At 41.3% G+C, this 12,385-nt stretch overlaps 1 protein-coding gene across 2 annotated transcripts; it reads left to right on the top strand.

The window, feature by feature from the left end:
* Positions 1–3,659: 3,659 nt before the first annotated feature.
* On the top strand, positions 3,660–12,385 carry LOC106588248 (putative zinc finger protein 66). 2 transcript variants are annotated; one of them, XM_014177067.2, is made up of 5 exons: positions 3,660–3,748; positions 5,208–5,368; positions 5,664–5,779; positions 6,040–6,183; positions 10,641–12,385. In XM_014177067.2, the coding sequence occupies exons 2-5, from the start codon at positions 5,254–5,256 to the stop codon at positions 11,355–11,357; spliced, it is 1,092 nt and encodes a 363-aa protein (XP_014032542.1). In that variant the 5' UTR covers positions 3,660–3,748; positions 5,208–5,253; the 3' UTR covers positions 11,358–12,385. The 2 variants fall into 2 exon arrangements, with proteins under 2 accessions (XP_014032542.1, XP_014032543.1); XM_014177068.2 differs by lacking the exon at positions 3,660–3,748 and adding an exon at positions 3,759–4,001.

Raw genomic sequence — 12,385 nt, 5'->3', positions numbered from 1 at the left:
TCCGCGGGTAGCCAGCAGGTTGTCCAGCCGGATGGACAGGTCCACCAGCTGATTGAACGTGAGGGTGGTGTCTCTGCAGGCCAACTCCCACCGGACGTCCTTGCGCAGACTACAGCGGTAATGGTCAATCAGGGCCCTGTCATTCCATCCCGTGCCGGCAGCCAGGGTCCTAAACTCCAGGGCGAACTCCTGGGCGCTCCTCGTCTCCTGCCTCAGATGGAAGAGGCGCTCACCCACCGCTCTACCCTCGGGCGGGTGAACTCCTCAAACTGGTCCAACGCCGCATCTCCCTCTCTCCACACGGCGTTGGCCCACTCCAGGGCTTTCCCGGTGAGGCAGGAGACGAGGGCGGACACCCTCTCACGGCCCAATGGAGCCGGGTGGACGGTGGCCAGGTATAGGTCCAGTTGTAAAAGGAACCCCTGGCAGTTCGCAGCCTTCCCATCGTATTCATGGGGCAGGGAGAGACAAATCCCACTGAGACCAGGAGGAAGTGGGGCGCTCATAGGAGACCCCGGTTGTGCTAGTGGAGGCGCTGGAAGAACTCCCTGTCTCTTCCAGCGGTCCATAGTCTGGACAACGCGGTCCATGACGGTGGCAAGATGTTGGAGCATTGCTGCGTGCTCCCGGACACACTCCTCCACCCCTATACCCGGGGTACCTGCTCCTGCTGACTCCATAGTTTTGGTCCGTAATTCTGTAATGAGGTGCGTACTGGCGGCAGAGAAGTCAGGCGTAGGAGAGCGAAAACTGATTTACAACGGTGTGGTTTAATAAACATAAACCACCGTCAACAGAACAATACATGAAATGGGTCAAACAAAACCTGGTAATAACCAGCATACCGTGCACAAGCACTACAAGAAACAATTACAGACAAGGACATGGGTGGGAAGAGGGTAAAATACACAACATGTAATTGATGGAATTAGAACCTGGTGTGATGGAAGACAAGACAAAACCAATGGAAAACGAAAAGTGGATCGGCGATGGCTAGAAGGTCGGTGACGTCGACCGCCGAACGCCGCCCGAACAAGGAGAGGGACCAACTTTGGCGGAAGTCCTGACAGTCGTGCCGAACTAGAGGCATGTCAGATAGGGACAACTAGCAGAATGACGGATAGGACCTAAAAAAAGTTTTTTGTCCTTGTTCATGAAAAAGTGCTGAAAAATATGTTTCAAATTCGTGACCCAGAAACTGTGTATCTTGTCATGCTGAACTAGCGGCATGCCGGATAGGGACAAAAACTAGTGGCATAACAGTTAGGGCCTAAAACAAGATTTTTGCCCTATTTATTTAAAAAAAGCTCCAAAAAAATATTACAAATTCGTGTGTCACAGGCGTCGAAAGGATTAGACCAAGGCGCAGCGTGTATAGTGCTCATCTTTAGATTCTAATGAAATGCACTTCAAACAACAAAATAACAAACGCTCAACAGTTCCGTCAGGTACAACAACTAAACGGAAAATAACCACCCACAAATCCCAAAGGAAAACAGGCTGCCTAAGTATGGCTTCCAATCAGAGCCAACGAAAGACACCTGCCTCTGATTGGAAACCATACTCGGCCAAACATGGAAAACGAAACATAGAAATACAAAACTAGAACAAATTCCCCTAGAAACAAAAACCCCAAAACACACAAAACAACCCCCCTGCCACGCCCTGAACATGCTACTATGGCTAATGACCCTTTTCATCGGTCAGGACGTGACATCGTGACCCAGTAACAGTGTCTCCCGTCATGCCGAACTAGCGGCATTTCGGATAGGGACATCAAATAAGTGGCATAACAGTTAGGGCCTAAAACAAGATTTTCGGCCTTTAATGAAAAAGTGCTGAAAAATATGTTTCAAATTCGTGACCCAGAAACAGTGTCTCCCGTCATGACGAACTAGAGGCATGCCAGAGAGGGACAACAAAACCAGTGGAATGCCGGTTAGGGCCTAAAAAAGTTTTTTGTTCTTGGTCATATAAAAGTGCTGAAAAATATGTTTCAAATTCGTGACCTAGAAACACTGTCTCCCGTCATGACGAACTAGAGGCATGACGGATAGGGACAACTAGCAGAATGCCGGATAGGGCCTAAAAAAGGTTTTTCGTCCTTGTTCATGAAAAAGTGCTGAAAAATATGTTTGTAATTCGTTATCAAGAAACGGTGTCTCCTGTCATGCTGAACTAGCAGCATGCCGGACAAGGACAACAAAAAGTATTTTCGTTTATGTTAATGAAACTATACTGAAAAACATGATTCAAATTCTTGACCCAGAAACAATGTCTCCAGTCATGCCGAAACAGAGGCATGCCGGATAGGGACAACAAAACTAGTGGCATAACAGTTTGGGCCTAAATCAAGAGTTGTGTCATTTTTCTTTAAAAAGTGCTGTAAAATATGTTTCAAATTCGTGACCCAGAAACAGTGTCTCCCGTCATGACGAACTAGAGGCATGACGGATAGGGACAACTAGCAGAATGCCGATTGTGCCTAAAAAAGGTTTTTCGTCCTTGTTCATGAAAAAGTGCTGAAAAATATGTTTCAAATTCGTGACCCAGAAACGATGTCTCACGTCATGACGAACTGGAGGCATGATGGATAGGGACAACTAGCAGAATGCCGATTGTGGCTAGCTAAGAAAGGTTTTTCGTCCTTGTTCTTGAAAAAGTGCTGAAAAATATGTTTCAAATTCGCAGTCCAGAAACGGTGTCTCCTGTCATGCTGAACTAGCGGCATGCCGGACAAGGACAAAAAACATTTTTGGGCTATGTTCATGAAAGTGTGCTCAAAAATATGATTCAAATTCGTGACCCAGAAACAGTGTCTCCCGTCATGCTGAACTAGAGGCAGGCCGGATAGGGACAACAAAACTGGTTTGCATAACGGTTAGGGCCTAAAACAATAATTTTGTCATTTGTCTTTAAAAAGTGCTGAAAAATATGTTTCAGCTTAAATCCAGTCAGTTTTTCATATTGGACATACATACTGCACTGTACCGCTGGGGTGCAACTTTCACTGGTGATGGGGGGGTACATGTCCCCCTTCACATTCTGAAATTGCATTTTTGTCTCCCCATTTCTATCATTGGAATGTGATGGAAAATTAGGCAAATGTGTGCTTTAGGACCATGCGGATGCCTCCGAGTGGTCGAGTAGGCTGTTTGGAGTGTTTATCCGACTGGTTAAAAATAATAATAATAATAATAATAATAATAAATAAATAAATAAATAAATAAACAAATAAAATATATATATATATATATATATATATATATTTTATTTTTTATATATATATATATATATATGTTATGCCCCCCTTCTAAAACCAAAGCTGCGCCCCTGCCCTGTACATTGTGTCGCAGTAAAAGGGGTGTCCATTTTACTCAGGAGCACCTCTAGTTTCCAAATCCACGGTATACAACCCAAGGAGCATCGCTACTCATTCTGCGGCCCTTAAAGGCCAATCAGCTAAATGGACAACAATATTTTTTGTTTGTGTACTCCTATAATTTATTGCACCATACTCAATATGTATGTCCAATATGAAAAATAAATAAAAATGAATGGCATAATACCTGATAGAAATACTTGTAATTATTCTTTGTATAATAACTAGTATAAAATCGTTCGATAGTTCCATCATTGCCCTAATTATTATTTTACGTGTACAGGACAGCACTTTTATTCTGAAGGATTCCAAAAATCCGTGACCTGGAAGTACTTTACAGCAGTGCGTCGTTGGATACTTTCAAAGGTAAGCAACGGTTGTAGGTCGTTATAAACATAAGTATACATGTGTACATTTATTTTTAACTTGGTTTTTCATGTTTATTCCCAAATTATTTTAAAGACACTTTCATATACACCTAAGACAACATTATAATACTATTTTAGCATGGTCTCGGAAAATATCTGCTATCTTATTTTCTCCCCCCTCGCGTTTGTTTTGTCTGCATTACTTGACTAAAGTTTTAGCTACTTCGCTTGCTATTTTTGCAGTGTTTCTGGTTAGTTGTCATTGCCTTTTTCTTTACTGTTCTGTAAAACATATAGTGAATGTTTGTTAGGTAACTGAATACCTGATTTGTTGTACCTCTCTTGCCCTCATAATTCCGCGATGGCAAAGCCCGCCAGCCTTCCCAGCTAGCATGCTAAATCCTAATTAAGTTCCTCAATAATTTGATCCACGGCGCATTTTTATTAAATTGGTTGTAACTGGGTAGTTATTGAAACAAATACCCAAAGGTTCACATTTGCTAACTATTAGTTCTCAATTAACATTAAGGGTGCGTTCGTAAATTAACTCTGGCTGTAAACTCTGAACACTCGTCTGAGTGCCAGAGCGCACTCCAGATTGAATTTAGAACACACTGGACTGGTGTGTGGACTTCAGTTAATCTTTCAATCACCCACGTGGGTATATGCTCCTAAAAACCAATGAGGCAGCGCTTTAAACTCACAATAGAACCCAAGTTATATTTTAGCGCCTGGCTACACAGATGCGCGTGAGCAGTGTAGGTGCAATCAACAAGGCAGGTTTTGTCGCACCTGGACTATTGTTCAGTCATGTTGTCAGGTGCCACAAAAAGGGACTTAGGAAAATTGCATTTGGCTCAGAACAGGGCAGTTGGGCTGGCCCTTGGATGTACATAGAGAGCTACTATTAATGTCAATCTCTCCTGGCTCAAAGTGGAGGAGAGATTGACTTAATCTCTACTTGTATTAATGAAAGGTACTGACATGTTGAATGCACAGAGCTGTCTGTTTGAACTACTGGCGCACAGCTCAGACACCCATGCATACCCCACAAGACATGCTACAAGAGGTCTCTTCACAGTCTGCAAGTCCAGAACAGACTATGGGAGGCACACAGTACTACATAGAGCCATGACTACATACACACGGATTTAGTACTGTAGATATGTGGTAGTGGTGAAGTAAGGGCCTGTGGGCACACAGTGTGTTGTGAAATCTGTGAATGTAATGTTTTTAAAATTGTATAAACTGCCTTAATTTAGCTGGAACCCAGGAAGAGTAGCTGCAGCAGCTAATGGGGATCCATAATAAATACAAATGATTGAATAACATGTATGTGTAAATGTATTTTGCAGCGCACGTGATGTGGGCAGTGTGGTAAGCATGTAAGAGTAAAATAAGACCATGCTACAGATATTAATGTATTCCCGTATATGATTCCTATATTTTGGTTACAGCTCGACGTAAACTTTTTTGCATAGCTGGGTGGATTCAGACGTGAAAATGGAGTTTGGTAACGTTATGTTGGATATAGAGCAGGTCGTTTTGGGGGAAGAGGTGATGACCAGTGCCACAGCATCCATCATCAAACCACAGACTGTCCCTGCTCTCCAAACCTGTAAGTACACATTTTTTATTTTATTATTTCACATTGTTGTTCATATGTATGAATTTCAAGTGCAGTATTGGGGCGGCAGGTAGCCTAGTAGTTAGAGCGTTGGGCCAGTAACTGAAAGGTTGCTAGATCGAATCCCCGAGCTGACATGGTAAAAATCTGTCGTTCTGCCCCTGAACAAGGCAGTTAACCCACTGTTCCTAGGCCGTCATTGTAAATAAGAATTTGTTCTTAACTGACTTGCCTAGTTAATAAAGATTAAATAAATAAAAAATAAATAAATCTCCTCTCATTGCAGATCAGCATGACAGCCTACAGTGTTTTCAGTGCTTCATTACCTTCTGTAATGCCAAGTCCAAGGAGAGACACATGAGGAAGAGCCATCGTGAGGAATACAAGCAGTCGCTCCAGCAGGTATGGAACGGAGAAAATAAATGTAAGAGTAGGGTGAAGTTGCCCCTAGATGCTGGTTTTGGGTGAGTTTAGCACTTTCCTCAGTAGTGATTAAGTTTAAGATTTTGGGGGTAGGGGGGAGCTGATTCTACAACTGTACCTAGGGGTAACTTCACCCCGTAGCTGCAAAGCACACAGCTTAACAGCAAAATGCTGTAGGCCTATATGCACAGCATAACTAAGACACTGTTAATTATTTGCTGTTTTATGTTATTCTGCAGACCGATACGCTGTTCACCTGTTATGTGTGCGATCGTACCTTCTCCTCCTCTGAGGAGCTGACGCAGCACCAGGCCTCACACAGCCTCGAAGACAAACCCTTCCGCTGCACCCACTGCCAGGGAAGCTTCCGCACTTTCTCTGAGGTGAGAGCGGTCTTTCAATGGAAGTTGTAAAGTCTTTAGCCTGTAATGACTTTTAGCTGTGTGTAAGTGCCCCAGTAATCTCATTTAACCCAGAACTAAAATCTTGTGTAATTTCAAGTTTCAAATTTGAAACTTTCACATTTGGGGAGATGCTTAATTAGGTTTTGGGGATAAGCCTAGGGTTGGGCAATATGGCCAAAATGTCATATTACAATATTTTGACAGTATTTTATGTTTTTGAATAATAAAAGTTCTAAATATGCTTTCAATAGTTCATGACCCTAAGGTGGCAACACATAAATTAAGTGATTTCAATGGGGCTTTATCCATTCTGATTTGTTTTATTCTGTTTAATGCAACTCCAAACCAAAATAATTGATCAATTTCTGCATTTCCTGCACTTTTGTTATCATTTACGCACTGGCACGCAGGGCTGCATGATATGGGCAAAAAAATCTAGGCCTAGTTAATTGGTGAACTGTTGGAATCATGGAAATATGAGTATAGTGAGACCCACCTTGAATACATAGTTTGACATGGCAACAAATGAATAAGTCGGGGAGGAATTATTGACAGGGTAAGGACCAAAGTGTTGCTTAGTTTTTCCATGGGACTCTAATTAGATGGTACTTTACATGTTTTCTTACCTCATGTAGTTAGCTAGCTAACATATTCATGCTTCACCTATATAATTCCTATCTGATTTAGAAGATACTGTTGGACAAACAACATTAATATCACCAGCACTGGTACTAAGGCTATATTAGCTAGTTACATTTGCTCTGACTCTTAGTACATTTAGCAAGCTAGCTAGCTAGCCAGCTAACTAGCGATTAACATTAGCGGCTAGCGATTTATTTACAACTTGCTAAGACAAACTACCAGACAGTAGTTTGCAGAAAGTAAGATACACACACACACACACACACACAAATCAATAGTGTAATTATAGAATGCTTGTGGAAAGCACCATTGTTCTCACCAACATATTTTTGCATCTATCTGACCATGCAGGTGTCAGAGTGAACAACAAGAAAGTACTCATGACTCCATGTTGGAGCAACTGCTCTCTCATTGAGTGACAGGGGGCGGGGCTAGGTGTGGGAAGCGGCATGCAGCAGGAGGAGAGGGAGAAAGGCAACTCAAGTAGCAAACGGAGTAAACTATAAAAACGGACATTAGACATGCCAGAGTTGCGTATCACATTTAAAAACCAAACATTGAAATACCATTTATAGAAGGTCAAGTAAATCTCTGTAGTGCATCTGCCTTCTGTTATCCATTGGTGCCTCTGTCTCCATGTTTGTTTCCTCAAGGTGGCCTGAGCCCAGGATTTCTGTTAGCCAACTTTTGGCTGCGTAAAAAAAAAAGCAGATAAGTAAATTCCCCGGTCAATTATCCGGGGGGAAAAAATTCCATTGCTAAAATGATGCATTTTAGCCTATTCATTGATTGAAATACCAGTTGATGTAGTGTGAGAGCTCAAACAACTTTGTTGCTGTTGGATTGAAACGTGCTTTAATATGCCCAGTCATTGTGCAACAATTCTAAAGTTAATCGTCTGTAAAAAAAACAAAAAAACAATGGCCACGATTAAACAGAGCTACTATTTTTATTTCTCAAATAGTAATTGAAGCACACTTCCCATTCACCATTCAAGTGCATACACACCACTTTGCAATGGGCTGGAGGCAGTATGCATTTTAAAAAGATATACTTAATTGTGTGAAACCTGAACATTTTACTACATATTATGAGGCATGTCTTACCTTGCTTCAAAGTAGCCAAGCCAAAATCCAATAAAATGTGCAGACAATTATTTTATAGTCCTCCATATGCCATTGAAACCAGTAGCCTTTTTCTCTCATGTTCTACTGGTTTTCAAATCAACTTTCTTTCATTGTCCAGTAGCCAAAGGCACAATCCTATTCATATTAGCTACACATGCTAGTTGTTGCATATTTAGATCTTCTCTCGTTCTAAATTTCGAACAGATATTTTCATCTCTGTCGCATAAATAGCCCATCCAGCTACCTCATCCCCATACTGTATTTATTTATCTTGCTCCTTTGCACCCCAGTATCTCTATAAGGCACATTCATCTTCTGCACATCTATCACTCCATTGTTTAATTGGTATATTGTAATTACTTCGCCACTATGGCCTATTTATTGCCTTACCTCCCTTATCCTACCTCATTTGCACACACTGTATATAGACTTTTTCTACTGTATTATTGATTGTATGTTTGTTAATTCCATGTGTAACTCTGTGTTGTATGTGTCAAACTGCTTTGCTTTATCTTGGCCAGGTCGCAGTTGTAAATGAGAACCTGTTCTCAACTAGCTTACCTGGTTAAATAAAGGTGAAATATAAAAATGAAACCGCTCACAATGGTGTTTTCCCACTAGTTGTATTCTGTAATGACCATTCGCGGGTAGCCTACTGCCATGCGTGCATTTCTGCGCTTATAATGTGAAAAAACAATAGTTTATCAGCATTTTATGCTTAACGTTCTTATCTGTTGCGTGAGCCTCATTGTTTTTGAATGTTTTTTGGATGCAGCCTAGGCCTACTGGTTGTATGAATTTGGGATCTATCGTCCCGCAATTGTCCCAGAGTGTTTTGGAATGGCTTTTTCTTTCTCGCACAGAACGACAAGCTGACCAGTAGAATAGGTCAACTTTTCTACTATGGGGATAGTAAATTGACATAGGCTAGTGATTTTGCTGTTCGTTGCTCATCTTGTTGGCTGAGGAAAAGTAAATGTGGGCGGTTAATAAAACATAGGCAGTTTTAAGTTTGGGGAAGCAAATTTTCACCATAAAAATGTACCTTTTATAATAAAGCATTCCATGCATCCTCGCATTTGCAGACTTATGTATGTAAGATAGCCATGGCCTACTATTCCTAGATTTCATAGTCCTAATTTTTGTCTAAAAGTATAACTCAATCATTGTTCACAAAAAAAGAGTAGACTTAGAGTAGGCCTAGGCTATAGGCCGGTGGTTCTCAGCTGGTTTTGCCTCGGGATCCAAATTGAACCAGGTAGTCTGCCACGACCGAATATTTGCTTTGCGAAAAAGAATCGCCAAAATAGAATCTGGAAAACTATTTTTAATGCTGTATTGATAGTAAATGGAGCAATTATATGACAGGGGAACAACATTCCCACCATTTTCATTGTCAATAGTACAATTTTGCCAATATTATTGATGAAGAATGTTAATAAACTCACTGGCTTGAGACCACAAAATAAAACAAAATATTGCCGCTAAGAACTCTATATTGAAAATACTGTGATTGAATTAAAAAAATATAAAATAATAATAATAAAAAATGGTATGTTCATTATAATTTCTACCTGTTTTAAGTCACTTAAGTTCAGACTGGAGTATATTTTTCATTAAAAAAAAATATATATATATATATGAAAGGAGAAGAAATGTAGGCTCTGATATAGCCTATAGCAGCGATTCTCAAGTGGTGGGTCGTGCACCAAAGAGGAAAAATTACAGGGTAACCTTCTCTGCTGACACAAACAGATCAATAAAAACAACATTGTCTGAGTCATATATTAGTCCTATGAAAAGGAGAGACACAAATACAATGACATCCTTCTAACCTGAAGAAGAAATTATTGTCCAAAAACAAGAAGTGGCACTAACCCAATGATAAAGACAGTGAATATGGACACTTACTGAGGACATGGCCAATATTCTTTGCTGGTGCCAATAAGATAGGCTACTCTTTGCTTAATTAAGTTGAACATTTTCATAACGAAAAGACATATTGGAGTCTCTTCATTGTCTTCTTTTTACAGCAATAGCCATTTTGTTTTCCAAACAGTTTTTCTGCGATTGTATTTTTAAATATTGTGGTATGCCTGGCTGGGTCTCTGCTTTTCACTGACAGTCTCAACTCATCAATCACCCAAATTGCGGGCCCTTCCGACTGTAGGCTATGCCATTCTAAACAATCCACAGCTTTTGATTTTTAATTAACTTAATGATCCTCTGTGGCAAAATCATGCTTTCTGGTGTAGTAGCCTATTTTGAATCATTGAATGTATTTTTTTGTATAGACAGTATGCTAATTAGGATATATCATTTTGGAAATTCAATTTACTGTTGAAAAAGCTCAGCTTCCCCTAGCCTTATGTACGCGCCACCTATGTATTCTAATATCTTCAAATTGCTCATGGGAGTTTGGTAAGAATGATGCACCCCGTTGCATGTTCTGTTAAGATCAATTACCATAAACTAAATGTGTTTTCTGTCATTCTAAGAACCGTAGGTGGAAGCCCTAATCATGTTACAATGCATATGGGTCCGGTACCTTTTTTAAATGTCCGGTAAATGAAAATGCTGCCAGGCAAATGTCCGGCGCCACATTTTCATAACGGAAACCCTGCCTGAACCTCTTTGTAATTTTTTGTCTCTTGATGTCTCTCATAGTTGACAGTCCACCGGCGACAGCTGTGCAAGGAGCGTCGGTGTGCGTGCAAGGACTGTGGCATGGTATTGCGGGGCCCAAACCAGTTACGCACCCACTGCCTCACCCAGCACCCCCAGCTGCTGGAAGAGAAGGATGATGACACCAAGACTCATCGTTGTGGCAAGTGCGGCCGCAGGTTTGAGATGGAGGTGGAGCTTGTGCTGCACCAGGAGAACTTTGTGGGTCATCGGCATTGCGATGCAAAAGTCCCAGCCAAAAAACGCGGACGCCCTCCCAAGAAAGTGTCTGTGGCTGAGCCAAAGTCTGCTGAGCGAGAGGCAGCTAATGGAGAGAAGAGTGGGAAAGCTGACGATGGGGGAGAGGAGCTTGTGGCAAAAGGAGGGAAACGACCGGGTCCACCCCATAAGGAGGAGCTCCAAATTCCCTGTCCTGAAGCTGAGTGTGACCTCATGTTCTCCTCTGTTGCCCTTCTCCGGGCCCACAAGAAGGAGAAGCACAGGCGGCCACCTCCACCTCTCAAGACTCACCCCTGCTCTGAATGTGAAGAGAGCTATGCTCGACCGGAGCAGCTCAAAGCCCACATGGTCATGGCTCACGGCTACGGCCAACACAACTGCCCCACCTGCGGCAAGACCTTTGGCCGGGAGAGCAACCTAAAGGCACACCAGAAGACCCACACTGAGGGAGAAGAGGCAACAGACAAAGAAAATAGATAATCTGGGGAAAGGGGAATGTCATCATGGACAATTTATGTAATGGTTAAAGGTGCAATATGCAGAAATTGCTTAACATTTTCTGGTTGCTAAAATTCTAATAGTTTGCTTGTTTTGTCACAAACTAAAATTAGGCAATGTATAGCATAGAGAATCATTCTACCATCTAAACCACTGTGAAATATATTGTCAGCTGTTTGAGGCTGGTGTACAAACCCAAAAGTAAAAGCCGCAAAACGAAACTTAAGGGAATCATAGAAATGGCGCACATAGAACAGATCGACGGCTTCTTAGACTTGCTTTCAATGAGTTGCTTCTTTCTATAACTCATATTTCTATGTGAATTTGGTCGGGTTACCTACAAAGTTAGATGCTGCAGCTTTTAAGGGTTTGGAAAATATAATTTAGTTAAAACAGGCATTGATGTGGGTGGGTTTTTTATGTTCAAGATGGGAGTTTGGAGTATGTGACATACCATTATGGATAAGCACTCAGTTGGATCATTAGCTTGTTCCTGGTTGCTCCCACTGATTATTTTGAAGTGCTTTTAGAACCCTCTAATGATGTGTACATGATTGTGAATTTCAACTGCCAGCCCCCTTCCAGGGTAGGAATCTATTTCCGTATTACCTCAATTGTGAGAAGATTTAGTAACTTATCATACTGATTTTAGTAGGAAATCAATGGGTTTTTTTGGTTTACATTTTAGTCATTTAGCAGATGCTCTTATCCAGAGCAACTTACAGGAGCAATTAGGGTGAAATTCTTTGCTCAAGGGCACATCAACAGATTTGTCAGCTCGGGATTCGACCTTTCAGTTACTGGCCCATCGCTCTTAATCGCTGGGCAACCTACCGCCTTCAACATTCCACTCATCATTTAGTTTACGTTCCTGTCAAGGCATCTTCTGATCATGTCAATTTATATATATTGGTCTGGAGAATATATTGTTCTGTGAAGGATGTCGTTGTTGTGATATGATCTTGTATTTTTTTTCATCCATAATTAAATAGTAAGGAGTGATTTTTAAA

This window comes from Salmo salar, chromosome ssa27 (assembly GCF_905237065.1).
Source record: "Salmo salar chromosome ssa27, Ssal_v3.1, whole genome shotgun sequence".
Lineage (NCBI taxonomy): Eukaryota > Metazoa > Chordata > Actinopteri > Salmoniformes > Salmonidae > Salmo > Salmo salar.
The sequence above is the reverse complement of the archived record's forward strand: the minus strand, read 5'-3'. Positions and strand labels throughout refer to the sequence as shown.